The sequence below is a fragment of the Cololabis saira genome, chromosome 6 (genome assembly GCF_033807715.1).
Source record: "Cololabis saira isolate AMF1-May2022 chromosome 6, fColSai1.1, whole genome shotgun sequence".
NCBI classification, from domain to species: Eukaryota; Metazoa; Chordata; class Actinopteri; order Beloniformes; family Belonidae; genus Cololabis; species Cololabis saira.
In genome coordinates, this window is record NC_084592.1 from 33064371 (window position 1) to 33084519 (window position 20149).

The following is a 20149-nucleotide window of genomic DNA, read 5'->3' on the forward strand; positions in this document are numbered from 1 at the left end:
TTATAAGGTGTCTGTGAGGTACGACTGGAACCAATGATTATTTCAGCAGTCGACTATCAGTTTATCTTTTTAGACTAGTCGGACTGCCTTTAACGTTCCTCGTTGTAGCAGTGCAAACAAAAGGCTGCTGTGTAGTTGAGGTCACACCTGAACTACACAGCAGTGGGCGGACCCTGGAAGACGTGAGCAGATGACGACTGACGTAGCTCGGTAATGAAACCCCTCAGTGGCATCCCAGCATCACAAGCGCTGCTGAAAAGATGCAAGACTTTTGGCGTCTGGCGACGTTTCCTGTCTCTGTCACGTAACATATGTCACAATAAAGATGCTGCAGTCGACTCTCAAAATGAATCTGTGTCCTGATAAATCATGTCACATAATAAAGTTACTGAGTACCCGCTGACTGTCTTTGACGATGCTAACATGAGACCACGGCACCGTTTCACAGATAAATGTCTCCATCTTTGTGTTCTCATCTTTTCATTTCCCTCAACCTCCTCTCTGTCAAATATCATGCTTGCTAACATGTCACGTCACCTGTTCCAATAACATACCGGTGACAGCAGTCTGGTTATCAGAACATTCATCCTGACATGTGTTTTTCCGAGTTTATATGGTGCTGAGGACCTGACCATTTACAGTCCTCAACGTTCATACACCCCAGTGAGCTATCGTCTCCTCTATGTGTGCCTAGATTAGATCTCACGTCTTCATTTGTTTGTTCTGGTTCGAGTTACTTGATGAGTTTGCAGCTTGTGTTTCCCTTGGTTTGGTTTGTATTCACACAAATACAAATCCAGGTGTTGCTAAATGCATCATTTCAAATAACACAAGGATGTCCTCACAGCTAATTGATCAGATGTGGCATCAAATGTAAATACAGGAAGATCATGGTCTCTTGGTTCCTGTCTTGATGATTCCTTATACTGTCTGTAATTATCACTAACCGTGTAATTCACTTTGGACATGAGGACAAATGTTTGGATGCACGTTAGTCCCTGAAGATTCGTAACAAAACAGTAAAGGAGGCATATACAGAAGACATCCTCATCAAATGAAGATATTTAAGTTTCTAAGCTTCCGGTTCTGTTTTCCTTCAGTACAATCTCTTACACGGACGACAACAGCAGAGTTTGCTATTGTGAACATACCCCGAGTCCTCCCTGATGTTAAATGAATTCATTTGCTGATTTGCTTATAAGATCCAGGCTACTGCTCACAACTCTTGCTTTTGATAGTCTCCTACTTGGTGCCTATCAAGATGGAACGCTGTAATGTCAGGGAGGGAGTGATGCTGCACACTGCATCTGTCACACTAACGCAAACAGCCAATTAGCAAGCAGCAACAAGTGAGGAAAAGCAGAGGTTGAGTGTACCTTCAAAGCCCTGAACACCACGAGCTGGATTGTCCCTCTTATATTTCCCTCCTGTGACATGGATCGGCGAAGCGTCTCCATGGCAGCGTGATTTGAGCGTCCCAGCAGCGACTCTCCATTTACAGCAACCAGCTGGTCGTTAACACGCAGACGCCCATCCTGTAAAACACACACAAATAATGACTGAAAACCTGTAATGCCTGAATTGACAGTGCAGCTGTCAAATGTAGTCAAACTTCCATCCTCCTCTTAACATCAAACAGTCTCCCTAATAGGTGTGGTGGTCAAGTCCCTTTAAAGTTTCTGACTAGTTTGGTCTCTTTCTTGCTCTTTCTCATCTTCTTTTCCATCAATACTTTGTTTTGTCTATTAGTCTACTCATAGCCCTTTCAGCTAGTTGTCCATTTGTTACATCATATGGTAAAGCGGTAGACACATGTCACAAAAGATGAGCCCAAAGTTACTTTGGGGGTTTGTTGCAGATGTAAGTGATGGCAGCATGTGAAACCTAGACACTATCATCATTATTATCGTGCTTTTATAGAATCGGTTTTATCTTTCTGTCTTGCTTCATGGTTTGGAAATGCGTCCCTTAAAAACAAAAACTTATGAAATGGTCGAGCAAGCTGATTGGTGAGTCTCAGCTTCAGCCAGAAACCCTGTTTTCTAAACAGTTACAGAGGATAGCTGGCTCCATTTCAAAAGACAACTCCCACCCTGTTAAATGTGAGTTTCAGCTGCTCCCATCAGGTCGGAGGTTCAGGGTACCTGCTTGCAAAACGAAACGTTATAAAAATAGCTTTGTACCAGCAGCCATCAGTGCCATTAATAAGTGAGGGAACTGCAACATAACTTTGTATTTATGTTTTGTATTGTTTCCTTTATCTTGTTTTTATGAAAAGGCACATTTTTTATCCTTTTGCTTGGTTTTAATATTTTAGTGTTTTTTTTTTTTTCTACTGATGTTTTAATTTATTTTGATTCTTATCTTGGGGCCGTCCTTCTTGTTCTTTGTTCTTTTAGCCAAAGCACTGTTGTCACTTCATCTTATCCTGTGTTGTTGAGTGTATGGTTTTATATTGTATGAGGAGGCACTCACTGTGAACCAAATTTACCCAAGGGTACTATAATAAATCTATCTATCTATCTATCTATCTATCTATCTATCTATCTATCTATCTATCTATCTATCTATCTATCTATCTATCTAACACCAGCGTGCAGTTTGAAACTGGGTGGGAAAAAAAAAAATGTTTATGTTTTTCTTACAGTACAACTTTTCCTGTTTTCCCCATTTTTTTCCTCACCATTTGAACATGAGTGAGAATAAAAAGTCACCTTGTATGCGGCTCCTCCATGTATGATGGATTTGATAAAGATTCCCAGATCTTCTCCAGTCTCTCTGGACTTGTTCCCTTTCAGGCTGATGCCAAGTCCCGCTGATCCGGTGTCGTTGAGGGGGATCTCGAACATGAGCTGCTCCTTCCCACTCTCCGTAACCAGGCCGGGCACACGGGGGACCTCGTCCTTCTGGGAGGAAGGGGAGGTTGAAGGGGGGAGACATATTGAGGGAGAGCAGAGAAGACAGGGTGAGGAGGAGGAGGAGGAGGAGGAGGAGGAGGAGGAGATGGAGTTCAGCTTATTGGGACTGAATGGTCTTCAAAAGTTAAGATAAAAGCTTTTCCATTTGAGATAAACCATCAAAAGGTGCTTTTCAACTAAATTTCTCCATGACTGAAAAATGGTGGACAGTCTGAAAGAAGGAAAGAAAAAAAGCCACTTTTGCTTTCTGCTTTCATATACCCATTCTTCACCCCTTTTCTCTGCTCTGCAATATAAATAAAAGTTGTGCATTTTCCAGAGGCAATTGAGGAATATAGCAAATGCATCGAGCCAGTGGGACGAAAGCAGCAAAGGCAGGGAGGGGGGACATGAATGAGTAAGATTGTAAACCTGAGAGAGAAACAAGAGCCACAGGAGGACTGTAGAGACAAAAATGATGGAGAAAGATTGTGAAAAACACCACATTATAAAGGCAGCGGTGCGGCTGTAATAACCAAGTCGGAGGCAGAGTTAGTGGGAAAATACTGCAAACAAAAAAAGGCAGCGTCTATCAGATAAGTGTGTGGTTGGAGGCTGCGATGGCTCAGTGGGAGGCCGAACACCAGCGCACAACACATGGATGATAAGGTCCACATTATCTGAAATGTACTAAAAATATATATCCCCTGATGAACTCAAAAATGACAGCTTTGTCCACTTTTGTGACATGTGATTGAACACTTTTTGATAAGTTTACAAGTAATCAAACCCAAGGCTCGACTTCCAAAGTATTACAAAAAACAATATCATTTATATTTTATTAAGACCTTGACATCTTCAATTTACTGTCAGCAACACATTTCAAAGAATCTGAGACGCATGACCCAATCAGCCCAGAAAGACGGAAAGACTTCACCAGTTTTAATTTAGTCGCAGAATTCAACACACCATCAGATGGTGCAGACGCCACGTGTGGCGTCACCCGCTCACTAAGCTACAGACACAGCACTCGCTTCCAACATTTCAACAGTTTGTCACAAAAAATAAAATGTAGGATTTGTTCTTTGTTACTTTTTAGAGATGCACACAGCTCATTTGCTCTTGGCCAGGAGGTTCAAAATCTGGGGCCTCTCTCCTTCACTTCCAAACCCGATGTTCAGACCTCTGACCAAAAGGACTGCGAGGAGCTGGTCACAGGAATCTGAACAAACTCTGCGACCATGTATTAATTAATATTAATATTACAGACCGGGATGCTCTCTGTGAGCCACATGGAGTTGACGTCGATGCCATGATCGAGTATTAATGTCTGTGTGGACAACATCCTCACATGAACAGTGAGGTGCTTCTCCAATGACAAACCCTGGACCACCAGTGGCCTGAGAGAACTGTTCAACAAGAAAAGAACAGGCTTCAGGTACGTAGGGAGTGAAAGAGTTACTGAGGATTCTACAAAAACAACTTGAAGTCAAGAGTAGCAAGAAGAAGAAGGTGTGTAGTAAAAAGCTCACGATCAAGCTCAAGCAGAACCATGTGTGACATGTGTGGTCAGGGATGAAAAAGACAACAGGCTTCAAGCAGAGGGAGGATCAGACAGACAGGAGTCTGGATGGAGCCAATGAACTGAACACAGTCTTCAACAGGGTCAGTTCGGAAACAAGCTCGGCATCCCGCTCCCCTGAATCTGAACTGTGAGCGTATCGTGTTGCAGTGAAAGTGATGCTTAAAGGGGACCTATTATGAATAGGGGTGGGTATTGGGAAGGACCTCACGATACGATACGCATCACGATACTTGAGCCATGATACGATACACATTGCGATATCCCGATTATGCGATATCCCGATTATTATATTCTACATAGTTCACCAAAAAATTTTTAAATGCATTACACATCTTAAAATCCAAGTTGTATATATGTACATCAGATGATAGTGATGGATCTTTAAATCTGAGTTGCACGTTCATCAGATTATAGTGACAATTCATGGGACAAACTGAGTCAAAACAATGTTTTATTATAACTATACAAGCTAAAGTTACAACTTATTTGTATATGTTTTTCATATTATTTACATCATATGAAATTAACATTAAATTTAGTATGAGGTTGCTTTAATTATGTGGCAAATGATAATAAACACAAGAAAGATGGGTACTAAAACCAAGGACAGGCACAGTGATCAGCCAGTATAGATATAAATTCATAAATATATAAACCTCTGTCCATTATTTTTCATTTTTTAAGGACAGGCAATTGTGTTATATAAAAAATTAATTATGAAATGAAATAAAACGTGAAATAAAACCTGAGCTCAGTGCAGGGCCCTCCCAGGGTTGGTAAAGAGTGGCAATGCCCAGGACTGTTTTTTTTGTTTTTGTTTATTTGATTGGATCCCCATTAGCAGCTGCACAGCAGCTACTAATCTTCCTGGGGTCCACCCGTAAGTTCACATTGAGTACCGGTAATGAAAAAGTTCAACTAAAATACAAATTATAATGATAAGGAAAAACTTACACTAATGATGACTGCAACCATTGCAGCAATAATTAAAATTAAAGCTGCAAGCAGCGATGAACGGGCCCTCGCACTCACGGCCACCGCCCCCCATAAGCATATCAGAAAAGACACCACCCACGACTCTCTATGTCAAACCATTCAAAAGTTATAGCAGAAAAAAGGGACAACCAATCAGAAGAAGGGGCGGGGCTAATTCAGGCCAATGAAGGTCAAGGACTCCATAAAGAATCTGATGACACCACCCACGACTCCCTATGTCAAACCATTCCAAAGTTATAGCAGGAAATCGGGACAACCAATCAGAAGAAGGGGCGGGGCTAATTAAGGCCAACGAAGCTTAAGAACTCATTACAGAGTCCCATGACATCACCCACAACTTCCTATGTCAAACCATTCAAAAGTTATAGCAGGAAATCGGGACAACCAATCAGAAGAAGGGGCGGGGCTAATTAAGGCCAACGAAGCTTAAGAACTCATTACAGAGTCCCATGATACCACCCACGACTTCCTATGTCAAACCATTCAAAAGTTATAGCAGAAAAAAGGGACAACCAATCAGAAGAAGGGGCAGGGCTAATTCAGGCCAATGAAGGTCAAGGACTCCATAAAGAATCTGATGACACCACCCACGACTCTCTATGTCAAACCATTCCAATGTTATAGCAGAAAATCGGGACAACCAATCAGAAGAAGGGGCGGGGCTAATTAAGGCCAACGAAGCTTAAGAACTCAGTACAAAGTCCCATGACACCACCCACGACTTCCTATGTCAAACCATTCGGTTATAGCAGAAAAAAGGGACAACCAATCAGAAGAAGGGGCGGGGCTAATTCAGGCCAATGAAGGTCAAGGACTCCATAAAGAATCTGATGACACCAGCCACGACTCTCTATGTCAAACCATTCAAAAGTTATAGCAGAAAAAAGGGACAACCAATCAGAAGAAGGGGCAGGGCTAATTAAGGCCAACGAAGCTCAAGGACTCCATACAGAGTCCCATGACACCACCCACAACTTCCTATGTCAAACCATTCAAAAGTTATGGCAGAGAAAAGTATTCTAGGGGGCGCTGTTGAGCCGTTAGGCCACGCCCATTAATGCAAACCATGAAATATCAAATTTATCGCCAAGTCTGTCTTGCATGCAAAATTTGGTGACTTTTGGAGAACTATCAAATATGGACCAATCACATTTCAAAATGGCCGACTTCCTGTTCGGTTTCGGCCATGGCTCCAAGAGACTTTTCTTTAAGCTGTGCCATGATACAGGTGTATAGCGATTTTCGTGCATGTACGTCAAACCGTATTGTGGGGCTTGAGGCACAAAGTTTTCCGGGGGGCGCTGTTGAGCCATTTTGCCACGCCCATTAATGCAAACCATGAAATATCACATTTATCGCCAGGCCTGGCTTGCGTGCCAAATTTGGTGCCTTTTGGGGAACTATCAAATATGGACCAATCAGATGAAGGGGGGGTGCGCTTGTTGGCGTCTAGCGTCGCCACGGTAACACTTTTGAAAGAGAAAAGTAATGCGTGTAGTCGCAGGATGGAGACGCACATTTTGATGTATAACACATCTGGGTTCACGATACGGTTCGGGCCGTATTAATTCTCGAAGGAATGGCATATATTGCTCCAAAATTACGCGATTAATTCAGAATGTTCAAAATGGCCGACTTCCTGTTCGGTTTCTGCCATGGCGCCAAGAGACTTTTCTTTAAGTTGCGACATGATACAGGTGTGTAGCGATTTTCGTTCATGTACGTCAAACCGTATTGAGGGGCTTGAGGCGCAAAGTTTTTTCTGTCTGAACCAATCAGATGAAGGGTGGGCGCGCTTTTCGGCGTCTAGCGTCGCCACGGTAACGTTTTTGAAAGAGAAAAGTAATGCGTGGTGTCGGAGGATGGAGACGCACATTTTGATGTATAACACACCTGGGTGCACGTTACGGTTCGGGCCGTATTAACTGCCGAAGGAAGGCATAAATTTCGCCAAAATGACACGATTAATTCAAAATGGCCGACTTCCTGTTCGGTTTCTCGACATGACGCCCAGAGACTTTTCTTTAAGTTGGGCCATGATACAGGTGTGTACCGATTTTCGTGCATGTACGACAAACCGCATTGTGGGGCTTGAGGCACAAAGTTTTCCGGGGGGCGCTGTTGAGCCATTTTGCCACGCCCATTAATGTAAACCATTAAATATCAAATTTTTCGCCAGGCCTGACTTGCATGCAAAATTTGGTGACTTTTTGGGCACGTTTAGGGGGGCAAAAAGGCCTTCCTTTTGTCAGAACAATAAGAAGAAGAAGAAGAAGAAGAAGAAGAATTCCTACAGATACAATAGGGCCTTCGCACTGCAAGTGCTCGGGCCCTAACAATGATAACAATTAAGTAAAATTACAAAACAACAAAAAAACAGAAACAACCAGAAAAAAAATACTACCCGATAATAGTAATAAATAAATAAAATGAGACAAAAATAATTATCTCATACATCAACTTAAGGAGTAAAACAAAATAAAACAGTAACAACAATCATCATCATTTGTGAGTGTGTATGTGTATGTATGTGTTTCTGGCCGTGCCCTCGTCGTGTGCCTTCTACCTATTACTATATACTACTATATACTACTATATTTTTACCATATATATTACTATATATTATTATATATTACTATATATTACTATGGGCTATCAGATGACGTTTCAGTAGCCTCTTGAAACCCAGTTTTGTTTTTTCTTTGGTGATGGTTTCTGGCAGTGCATTCCATGATGACCTGGCTCGATACAACACAGTACTTTGCATAGAGTCCTTTTTTGCTTTAGGCAGTTGGTAACAACCTCTTGTGGCATGTCTGGTTTTATAAGTATGTGTGTCAGAACATAATGTGAGTTGATTATATAAACAGATGGGATGTTTTGACAATATAATTTTCCTTAAGAATACAAGGAGTGACATTGTCAGCCTCTCCGTGACTTTTGTCCAGGAGAGCTTGACATGCATCTCATTCACATTAGACCTTAATGTACATTTGAGAGCAAGCCGAGCTGCTCTATTTTGAGCCAGCTGCAGCTTTCCCAGGTCCCTCACATTTGCACCAGACCATATCACTGAGCAGTAGTCTAGGTTTGACAAGACAAGTGTCTCAATTACCTTTTTGGTCAGTTGTGGAGTTAAATACATTGAACATCTTCTTATAATTGATATGTTCTTCCCCATCTTAGCAACCACTGTATCTGTATGTCTTGTCCATGACAGATTGTTTGTCAAGATGACACCCAAGAGCTTTGTTTCTTTGACCTGCTCAACATTTACATTCTTTAACATCAAATTTAACTGGGGTTCAACACTCAGTGAATAAGTTGTGCCAAAGATAATGCTTTTTGTTTTTTGTATATTTAAAGCGAGTCTGTTACTAGTTACCCATCTTACTACTGCAATCAGTTCTTTATTTAGGATTTCACTGATTTCTCTCACTGTGGGTGCATGTGCATATAATGTCGTGTCATCAGAAAACATAGACACTTTTGCTTTTTCCAGCGTCAGAGGAAAGTCATTCGTAAATATAGAGTAGAGTAAAGGACCTAATGAACTTCCTTGTGGAATTCCAGACTCAACATTTCTAATCTCTGAGAAGCTGCCATTAAAAAACACTCTTTGGGTTCTATTGTGTAGATAACTCTCCATCCATGCAGTCGTTGTTGGAGTGAAACCATACCACCTGAGTTTATTAATTAGCAGTCTGTGATCAATTACATCAAAGGCTGCACTGTAGTCCAATAGTACTGCGCCCACCAGATTTTTCCTGTCCATCTCTCTCAACCAATCTTCTGTCATTTGAGTAAGTGCTGTGGCTGTTGAGTGGTCCTCTCTATAAGCATGCTGGTATTCACTTATCAAATTATTCACAGTAAAATAATCTTGTATTTGATTGAAAACTATTTTTTCTAGGATTTTATTAAGAGCTGGTGTCAAACTTATTGGTCGGCTATTAGAACCAGTGAAGGCATTCTTGGTGTTCTTTGGGAGTGGTATCACCCGAGCTTCTTTCCATATCAGCGGGCAGATATTACATTCAAAGCTTAAGTTAAAAATGTGACATACTGGGGCAGCAATTTGAGCAGCTACATTCTTTAACAGTTTTCCATCTATATTGTCACTACCAGGTGGCTTGTCATTATTGATGGACAACAATAATTTTTCCACTTCTGCAATATTAACTTTACATAGTTCAAACTTACATTTTTTGTTCTTCATTATTTTGTCTCTAATGTGTGCATAGGAAGCATCACAATTAGATTTTGGCATCTCCTGCCTCAGTTTTTCAACTTTACTTATAAAATAATCATTAAAGTAATTTGCTATTTCTAGTGGTTTGGTTATGAGTGCCCCTTCCGACTCTATATAGGATGGTATTGGGGTATTGCTTCTGCCCATAATGTTGTTCAAGGTTCCCCATAGCTTTTTACCATCATGCTTTATACTGTTTATTCTTGCTGTATAATATAATCTCTTTTTTTTCCTATTCAATTTAGTCACCTCGTTTCTTATTTTACAGTACAACTGCCACTCCGAGAGATCACCAGCTTTTATTGCTGCCTTCTTTATTCTGTCTCTGTCAGCCATACATTTCTTTAACTCCTTGTCGATCCATGGTGCATTAACAGTTCTTACAGTTACCTTCTTAAGAGGTGCGTGTTTATCCATTATTGAAGTTATTAATTTCATAAAAGCCTCAAGAGCACAGTTTGGATCCTTCTCTTTAAAGACACTAGACCAGCTTATATTTTTAACATCCTCCACATATGAATCACAACAAAATAGTTTGAATGATCTTTTGAATACTATTTTTGGTCCAGCCTTTGGTACTTTGGCTTTCCTACAGATTGCTATGACATTATGGTCACTAAAGCCTATCGGTACAGATACTGCTTTTGAACATTGTTCTCCAGCGTTAGTATAGATGTGATCTATTAATGTGGATGATGTTACACCATTGCTGTTAGTGACTACTCTTGTTGGTTGTTTTATCACCTGCTCCAGATTGCAAGCACTTGTTACTGACAATAGTTTCTTTTTTAGTGCACAATCAGATGAAAGAAAGTTAACGTTCATATCTCCCAATAAGTATATTTCTTTGTTCTCATCACATACTTTGTCGATCATTTCACACATATTGTTTAAATAAAGACAGTCAGAGCCTGGTGGTCTATAACAGCAACCCACTAACAAAGGTTTTAAATGGGGTAGCTGGACTTGCAGCCACACTATTTCTACACCACTTGACATTAAATCTTCTCTATACTTAACATAAATGTGGCTTTGCACATAGAATGCAACTCCTCCCCCATTAATGTTTCTGTCCCTCCTATATATACTGTATCCTTGTATTAACAGCTGACCATCATCAAATGAGTCATCAAGGTGGGTTTCTGACATTCATTCATTCATTCATTATCTTACCCGCTTTATCCCTTGCGGGGTCACGGGGGTCTGCTGGAGCCTATCCCAGCTTATTTTAGGTGAGAGGCAGGGGTTACACCCTGGACAGGTCACCAGTCCATCGCAGGGCCACATATAGACACACAAACCATGCTCACAATCACACTCACGCTCACACCTACGGGCAATTTAGAATCACCGATTAACCTAAATATGCATGTTTTTGGACTGTGGGAGGAAGCCGGAGTACCCGGAGAAAACCCACGCAAGCACGGGGAGAACATGCAAACTCCACACAGAAAGGCCCTGCTGGGCCTGGGAGTCGAACCGGGGACCTTCTTGCTGTGAGGCAACAGTGCTAACCACTAAGCCACCGTGCTGCCAGGGTTTCTGACATTGCCAATATATTAATATTATTTGTTGTTAGCAGATCCTGAACATCCTGAACCTTATATCTGAGGCTGCATATGTTTACATGAGCTATTTTTAGCCCTTTTTTGGGTAGTTTAGCAGATACTGACATAGAGATAGCAATTAACTGGCAAAAAACACAATAGAGCATCCATTATGAGTCCAGTGAAGTGAGCGCGTGTGTGTGTATATGTGTGTATGTATGCACGTGTGTGTGTCCATATGCATGGGTCTATGAGCCCCCTTTTTTGGCTTTTGAGTCCTTTTTTTCAGTCCTCTGAGATGCTCTGAGTGAGTCTGACCTCTCAGACTTCTGGGAAAGAGGGATCGAGGGATTTGGGGAAGGTGGGGAGATTGGGGGTGGATGAACAATGAGTCTGTCGTACCTTATGTATGCAATGTTCCCTTTGCTCCTTTCAGCCTTCATGGCAGGGATGAGTTCCTTCCTCTTCTGGCGCACAGCTTCCGGGTAGTCCTCGTTTAGGAAGATGTTAGTACCTTTCAGCCTGTGGCGTCTGCCCATCACTGTCATCTTGTCCTTGAAGCGGAGGAACTTTACCACAATCTGCCTTGGCCTGTCTGCGTCCCCTCTTTTTCCCATTCTGTGGGCCCTTTCCACCTCAATCTCCTTCTCATCAATCTGTAGTTTTGTTGTGAGCAGCTCCCGGACTTTGTTCTCCGACTCCTCCCAGCTCTCTCGTAGGGACTCCGGAATGCCATCGATGACTATATTATTGCGTTTCGATTGACCTTCGAGGTAGTCTGATTTCCCACCCATGGTCATGACGGATTCACACACAGTACTGATATCATTGCGTGCCTCTTTGCTCTTATTTTTCAGCTCATTGCAGGTATCTTTAAGTTCATCCACTTCTTTTTGTGAGAACTGTAGACTGCTCTTCAAGTCCTGAACCTCCCTGTTCATAGGTAGGAGCACTGGGTGACATAATGGGAAAAAAATCGGGGATAAAAAAAAAATAAAAATAAAAATCGATATTCAAATTTTTAATATCGATATTGAATCAGCTGGAAAAGTATCGCGATATATTGCCATATCGATATTTTTGCCCACCCCTAATTATGAAAAACACGTTTTTTCTTGCTTTAACATATATAAAGTGGTCTCCCCTCAGCCTGCCAACTCAGAGAAGGAGTAAAGCAACCAAATTCTGCAGTGTCTGTACAGCCGCCCGGATGAGCAATCCAGTGTCATGTGGCTTCTACGAGCCGTTCAGATTCTGCTCCCGTCCTTACGTAACGACGGGAGCGATGCGTGAAACCACGCCCACAACTAACTCCGCCGGCCGGAGCTTCCGCCATTTTTTCGTAGCGGTGTATCGCATCATTCAGGCAGCCAATCAGCACAGAGCCTCATTATCATAGCCTCCCCGCCCACTCAGAATCCCGCATAGAGAATGAGGTTAGAGAATGGGAAGATAAAGACATGGCTCAAAGGCTGAATTTCTAATTTATTTAGCAAGAAAAATCAAAAGCTTGTTTTTAACACATTCAAGGCCTGTTTAAAATAGGTATTAGATGCAATAATATGTCCCCTTTAAGTTGCTCGTATCAGAAGCTGAACTTTTCAGCTGTTGCAGTGAGGCCATCAAATTGTAAGGGCATTGTAGGGGCCCAAAAAAATCTTAAGTCTTTGCAAAATGGAAGAAAATCTAATGTCTCTTTAATACGCTGTTGTAGACCAGGTCAGCCAGGTATTCCTCAAGCCTTTTAGAATCTGATTACCACAGTGAGTAATTTCCAATCTTGTATGAGCAGACTTTGTGATCATATTGTGACACTAGCCTCAGAAATCAAGCTTGAAGAGAAGTGGCAGAGATAGTGGGTGAATTTTAGCAAGGCAGAGAGAAAAGCCATTAGACACGCCCACCATCAACCCAGTCCACAGTTATACACTTGTGACATCGAAATGGCAACCTTTGGTGCCGGAAATATCACAAAAAATACAGTACAAACCTTCTTTGTCAATCATAAATTAAGGCTACAGCTTTATTCATAGCTCCACTTCTCTCATCTGAGGAGTTCTAGAAGTACAGCAAATGAGCAGGACATGTGGTTGTAGCCAGAGACAAACATGGAGATTCTAGATAATTTCATACTGATCTGGATTCTTGATATCGATTTCAGACTCAGGTGAGTCCAAAGGGTTTTGGATGTAGTCACTTCACAAAACCAAAAGCTTTCAAAAAAGGAAGTTATGATTCAGGTGAATCGCCAGAGGGAGGATAAACAAAAAGATTAAAAAAGTGTTATTTTTTAACAATAATAATTCATATCCAAGTATGACAGCTGCATGGTGATATTTTGATGTATGATGATACCAGACTGTTTCACCTTGAATGAAGTAATATCCACACATTTCCTTTTTGACCACCAAAACTTACATGGTTGCAGTTTTTGGTCAGTCTGACGGATATATGCCTGTGTGCATCTGTCAATCACGCAGCATGAATCTGGTCTGTTTGTGTGTTTGTGTGGGTCAGCAGTGCTAGGTTTAGACACTGGTTGTCTGTGGGGATTGAAGGTTTAACAGCGTTAAGCTGACACAAAGTCCTCTACTCTGCAGAAAACTATTTCCAAGCTGGAGAATCTCCCCCATTAGACTGACTGTCCGGACCTGATAGGAAGCTCTGCAACCTTGGAAAAAGCTTCTAAACCCCCAGTAAAGCACTGTTAGCTACTTTCTCTGCATAATCACACTGTGAATTCATCAACGTTTCCAATTATGTCTGAAGTAATGTTTATGATTTGGCAACATTCCTTTGTTGTTCATTTTTTTTATTTTCTTACGCTCAGCACAGCAGAAAACTGATGGCATTGTGAATTTAAATAGGGGATTGGTGTTGTTAAACACAGTAAAAGTTTGAATCAGCAGCTCTCAGCTCTCAGAGGAGGCAGGTTTGGACCACCTACGGGGCTGGCGGATGTTTCATGGAACCTGACAAATCATGCAAATGTATGTAAGGCTGTTTTTGTTTTGTTTTCTTGCTATTTCTCTCGAGTAATAAATCAAACTTCCTTGTAAAAACTAAAGAAAACACAGCATTAGCGTTTTAATAATTGTTCCAGCTCAGTCATCATCTGGTGCAACCCTGACTGTCATGTGTTTATTTATTACAGAAATAAGAACCTGTTTCATTTTTAGTAATAAACTCTGCATAAGAAGACTGAAATTGAACGGTATCTTTGTTTTTCATGGTGCACTGAGCAAAGTGACGGAAATTCTGAAAGCACAATGCCTTTACAGATTTGTGTTGCTCAAACGTCGTTGCTGTGAGAGATTGGCATTTCCCTGGAACCTTAAATAAAAAAAAAAAACAAACTCCAGGGTATTTCTGTGTGTCTGATTTCCATTTATGGCTATAAAAAGATGTTTGATTCTTTGCAACATTAACTCCATCAGAGCCATCCAGTTACAGAAAAAGACGTTTGCATAGATGAACCTTCTCATGCAGGTCGTTTAACATTTAAATGGGTTGCCATCATGATGGATCAACAGGGCGACTCGCTATCAGAAAGACAGCTCAGTCGGTGTATGAGTTTTATTAAACATGGCCAGAAAGCGTGAGGGGGAGAATGATGGAGAGGCATTATGTGAAAATGATCAAGAACACTCAAATACTTCGCCTGCGCCACCTCTACAGGAGGAATTATTCACACAGACATACAGGAAAAGAAAAATACAACAATAATAATAATCATGACACAGGACACGAGAAGAATAATGATCAGAATTTTGGTCATCTGCCGTATGAGAGCTTTTCAGCAGCATAGTCTTCTATTGAGAGCAGCTTGCAGATGGGCATCCGCCGATCTGTGCTAAAAACCTGTAGGTGTGTGTGAGGAGCCCCATGCTGTGTGCATGACTACCAAGGATCAATTTAACATGGTCTAACAACAGTATTCTGTCCACTTAAATGTGGCGGCGTGATCACAATTTGACACATGCATAAATGAAAAAGGCAAAGTACTCCCAAGGTTCAAACCTGGCATTATGGACAATGCTTCTCACTTATGGAAATAACCCTGCCATCACCGACTACTCAGGATGGGCCCCGCTTGTCCAATGCCCAGCACTCTCTTGTCCCATAATTGCCAGAGTGAAAGGCAAACAGCCAAAGACCATGGGTCCACAATCACTGGGCGAGTAGAAGAAGGATGATGACAAGTTGGCTCCTGTGCACATTATAATGCTGGAAAACATTCAAGTGTCCAGGTCCTAAACTCCAGCTGCTATGAACACAGCTGAAGAGAAATGACTGAAAAGGAAGCGGTAATACAGTACTGTGTTATTTTGACCAAAATATGACAGATATTAAATAAATCTGGAAAATCTATCTCTTTGTACTGTAAGGACTTTTTATAATTTGTTGAAGTCTTTTTATCAATACAAGCCCAAAACAGTCCTAATTCACATCCTGCTTTTCCTGTATGGAGGTTTGCATGCTGCTGGATATGAAGAAAGAAAGCTAAAACAATAATGAATCCATGCAGCTGAAAAGAATTGTAAAACTCTGGGAAGGTTTCACATACACTCATGTTTCCATTTCCATTATTGATCGCCTCTCACAGGTCTGCCATTACTTGAAGCTATAACCAGCTAATGTCCTCCATTCTCTGGATTGACGGGTGTCCCCCAGATCGTTGCTGAGATCTGAGCACATCTCAATTATGCGAGATGAAAAGCACAACAACAGAGCTGACACACAGAAATAGACAACCCTTCATTCTCACAACTACAGGCAACTCAGACTGATGAAGATCATTTTGACGAAGAATTGTCCCTTGACTCACTCAAAAGTTTCAACCGCTCTTTCTTTGTAACATTGCTTAAATGTGGATCATCGTGTCACGGAGTGACGAAGCAAAACCAGTCCACACTTGTTACTTTGATTCGTAGGATGCCATCAAGTGACTCTGAACACTTACTCTTAGCACAAGAGATAATATTCTCCAATCTCAGCTCCACTTCTATGGTTTTGTATAAAATCAAGAATGGAGTTTTAAATGTTTCCCCTCAAATATAAAAGCCTTGAGGGCCTGGATGCTTCTTAAAGCACCCATGGTTCCATTTTATCTGAACAGAGCACTTGGCTGTCAGACTCCAGGCTTACTTGTGTTTCCTGAAGCCGCCAAAACTAGAATAGGAGTCAGAGCATTCAGTTATCAGGCTGCTCTCTCAGGGAAAAAGCTCTCAGTTTGTGTTCAAGAGGCAGAAACTGTTCATTTTTTGGTGAAAGAATGTGTAGTTAAAGGCTCAGGCGACCGTTAGATATGCCTGCATTATGTATCTGTGGGCCTTGGTTTAATTGAATTATGAAAGGATATACAAAATGTATTGAATTTTAATATAACAGGATTATGACTAGACTATTTAGTCAGAATGCATCCTACATGTTTATTTGTGTTTTAAAGTGCCGTGTGATGACTTTTATTGTGAATTTAAGATGTATAAATGAGCTTGGTTGAACTCGTCTGAAGTGGAACAGCAAACACCGACAACGCATTTGAAAAGTGCAACCACGAGGGATTAAGCTCTGGTAGGTGAGGGATTATTTTTGTTTCTAGTGGCCACTGATATGGCTATTTTTATGTTCTTTCTTTTTTAACAAATCACAGAATCTCAAGGTCAATAAAGGTTTTTGATCAATTTTCTTTCGCTTGATTTCAGTATTCCCTTAATTCATTTGAGCAGTACTATATATTTAACATCAAACAAGCCAATTTTCTTTATTTTGGAAAAAGATATATAAAAATCACAACATACAAAAACTATCCATTCGGTATCTCTGTCGGCAAAACTGCTATAATTATTTGCAGCAAAAGCTTTACTTATACGAGTACGAGCACTTTTGTGAAATACCGTTTTTAACCACCCAATAGTTTAAATGTGTAAACAACGATGAGGAGACAAAGGAGCTGGAAGATCTTTGGTAAGTGACAGTGACGTGTGAGATGGAAGACGAGAGATGTGATGCTCAACTGTTCTCCACTGGCTGCTCCTGCAGAGAAACCAAGCTGCAGAGAAGTAAGTTTACGTGTGTGTGTGTGTGTGTGTGTGTGTGTGTGTGTGTGTGTGTGTGTGTGTGTGTGTGTGTGTGTGTGACACACAGGTCTCTGAGGGTGTAACAGATGGGGGATCTACTGTACTGAGTCTATGAGGTCACACTGGTGACAATATTGGTAAGATTAACAAGAACAGACGGAGAAAGAGACTGAGAGGAGGAAGTTCACTAACCCACACACTGGCTGTCGTGTTCATGGATGATGCACAGCCGGAATGTTTGATAAAGTTACATCATCTTTCTGCGTGATAAGTAGGGGTGGGCAAAAATATTGATATGGCAATATATTGCGATACTTTTCCAGCTGATTCAATATCCATATTCAAAATTTGAATATCGATTTTTTATTATTTTTTTTTATATTTTTTATCCCCGATTTTTTTTTTCCCATTATATCACCCAGTGCTCCTACCTAAGTGACAGTCCTGGGCATTGCCACTCTCTACCAACCCTGGGAGGGCCCTGCACTGAGCTCAGGTTTTATTTCACGCTTTATTTCATTTTATAATTTATTTTTTATATAACACAATTGCCTGTCCTTAAAAAATGAAAAATAATGGACAGAGGTTTATTTATTTATGGATTTATATCTACACTGACTGATCACTGTGCCTGTTCTTGGTTTTAGTACCCATCTTTCTTGTGTTTATTATCATTTGCCACATAATTAAAGCAACCTCATTCTAAATTTAATGTTAATTTCATATGATGTAAATAATATGAAAAACATATACAAATATGTTGTAACTTTAGCTTGTATAGTTATAATAAAACATTGTTTTGACTCAGTTTGTCCCATGAATTGTCACTATAATCTGATGAACGTGCAACTCGGATTTTAAGATCCATCACTATCATCTGATGTACATATATACAACTTGGATTTTAAGATGTGTAATGAATTTTTAAATTTTTCGGTGAACTATGTAGAATATAATAATCGGGATATCGCATAATCGGGATATCGCAATGTGTATCGTATTGTGGCTCAAGTATCGTGATGCGTATCGTATCGTGAGGTCCTTCCCAATACCCACCCCTAGTTATAAGTGACAGTTACGTCAACACAATTACCAATGACATTTACCAGCAATGTGTTACTTTATGACAAAAAAAACATTTTACACTCCTGATTTCTTTATTTGAGGATAAAATAATTTAGATGTGATTTATGAGAACAGGATCCATCTTCCGTCCCTTTTTTCTAAACTCATTTCACTTTACTGTCACTCACCAATGGTCAAGAGTCCCGTGTCCAAAATCCACATTAAGGATAAGACTTAACATGCATGCGCAGGACCTTACATGTTTTAGTATTTATTGCACAGTTACTGCAATCTCACATGCAGAACTAAGGTGCCGTCTCAAGAATTTGAACTCTAAATTACAAAAGGGCTGAGTTATGAATGTGTATATATCTAAGTATAAACCCAGTAATGCCTGGAAAATAATATGTCATAAGTCTGACATATGAATTATTACACAGAAAATAAATGTTGATGATATATTGAAATTAAAAACACCCCCAATGTTGTCATCAACAGGTCTAAATAACAGTTTTTTTAGTATCATATTAAATGCATCGGGACATTTTTGTTCTTTATTTATTTTACCATATATACAAGTTGTTGTTTTTTTTCATTAAGTGGTTGTTGCAGAGATTTCACAAATGTATGTACCAAACAAACCCAGCATTACAGCGTTAAACGGCCTCCTGTGAGACTTGGCATTACAAAGCTTAACAGAATTATCTTTAAACCTTTTGTTCGTTGCCGATTTGCAGAACTAAAAGCTTGCTTATGTTGGCTTTAAATGTATATTCTCATTTGATGGTTAGAGGTGTGTAAATAGTTAGTTGAGGTTGATACTTTGGCTGTATCACTCTTTCAGCTGTGTACGAAGTTGTCTGTCCTGAATTCAGAAGATAATTTGATGCTAAGCTTTTGTTTTGTTGCAGTTTCAGTTCATGCCTGAATTAAAGGTATTGTGACATCATTTTTAACATGCTTTTAACACTATTAAAAGTCTTGGCCAACATCCCTCAAATGTGTCTAAAAGAGTGTAACAAGAAAAACTTCACTCTAGTACTCTTTTCCTGGCTTTTTATTACAGTGTTTTTTTGCGCCGTGAAAAATGCTTCCTTTCCCCCCTTTCCTGTCAATCATTGCTCCGCTCCTCCTCCAAACCTCCTCCTCCTCCAGCCATACGCTCAGCGACAGGCGAAGCATGCACGGAAAAGCAGGAGGGCGAACCACAGCAAACAATCATAAAAATAAAGGCATGCAAGCAGCAGTGTCCTCTTATCTTAAGTCCAGTCAGTGGCAGCGGGTCTTCTTAGCAGTTTTCCTCCGGTGATTAGAACAAAAGAGGCTCTACAGCTCCGTGTTAAGCCTCATTTATGGTTCCGCGTTAAATCGACGCAGAGCCTACGCCGTAGGGTTCAGCGTATGGTGCGCGTCGCCGCGTAACCCTACGCCGTAGGCTCTGCGTCGGTGTAACGCGGAACCATAAATCATTCTTTATGGTGCGCTGGAGAGGAGAGGAGGCAGGGAGCTGGGTGGAGGGGGCGGTGATTTAGCGGGTCGTTACGTAACGATCCGCCACCAAACCACATGCGCCGTTTTTGCACAGTTATGCGGAAAATCCCAGAAAGCACACAATACACTGAATGTTAAAAGTTCGTTGTTTTTTGGGTGTAATTGATGTCAAGACACCCAACAAAACACAAAAAATCAAGAAAAATGTGTTTTTCATGTCACAATCCCTTTAAAGT

At 40.7% G+C, this 20149-nt stretch overlaps 1 protein-coding gene across 5 annotated transcripts in view; it reads right to left on the reverse strand.

The window, feature by feature from the left end:
• The window catches only part of pard3bb (par-3 family cell polarity regulator beta b), a 339860-nt gene that overhangs the window by 186100 nt on the left and 133611 nt on the right, over positions 1–20149 (reverse strand). For 4 of the 5 annotated variants that reach the window (XM_061723991.1, XM_061723988.1, XM_061723992.1 and 1 more), the window contains 2 exons: positions 2715–2906; positions 1377–1535 (listed from right to left, as the gene is read on the reverse strand). In XM_061723991.1, coding sequence (XP_061579975.1) covers positions 1377–1535; positions 2715–2906 — 351 coding nt within the window. The remainder of the gene's footprint in view (positions 1–1376; positions 1536–2714; positions 2907–20149) is intronic. The other variant, XM_061723990.1, reaches the window with a different exon arrangement.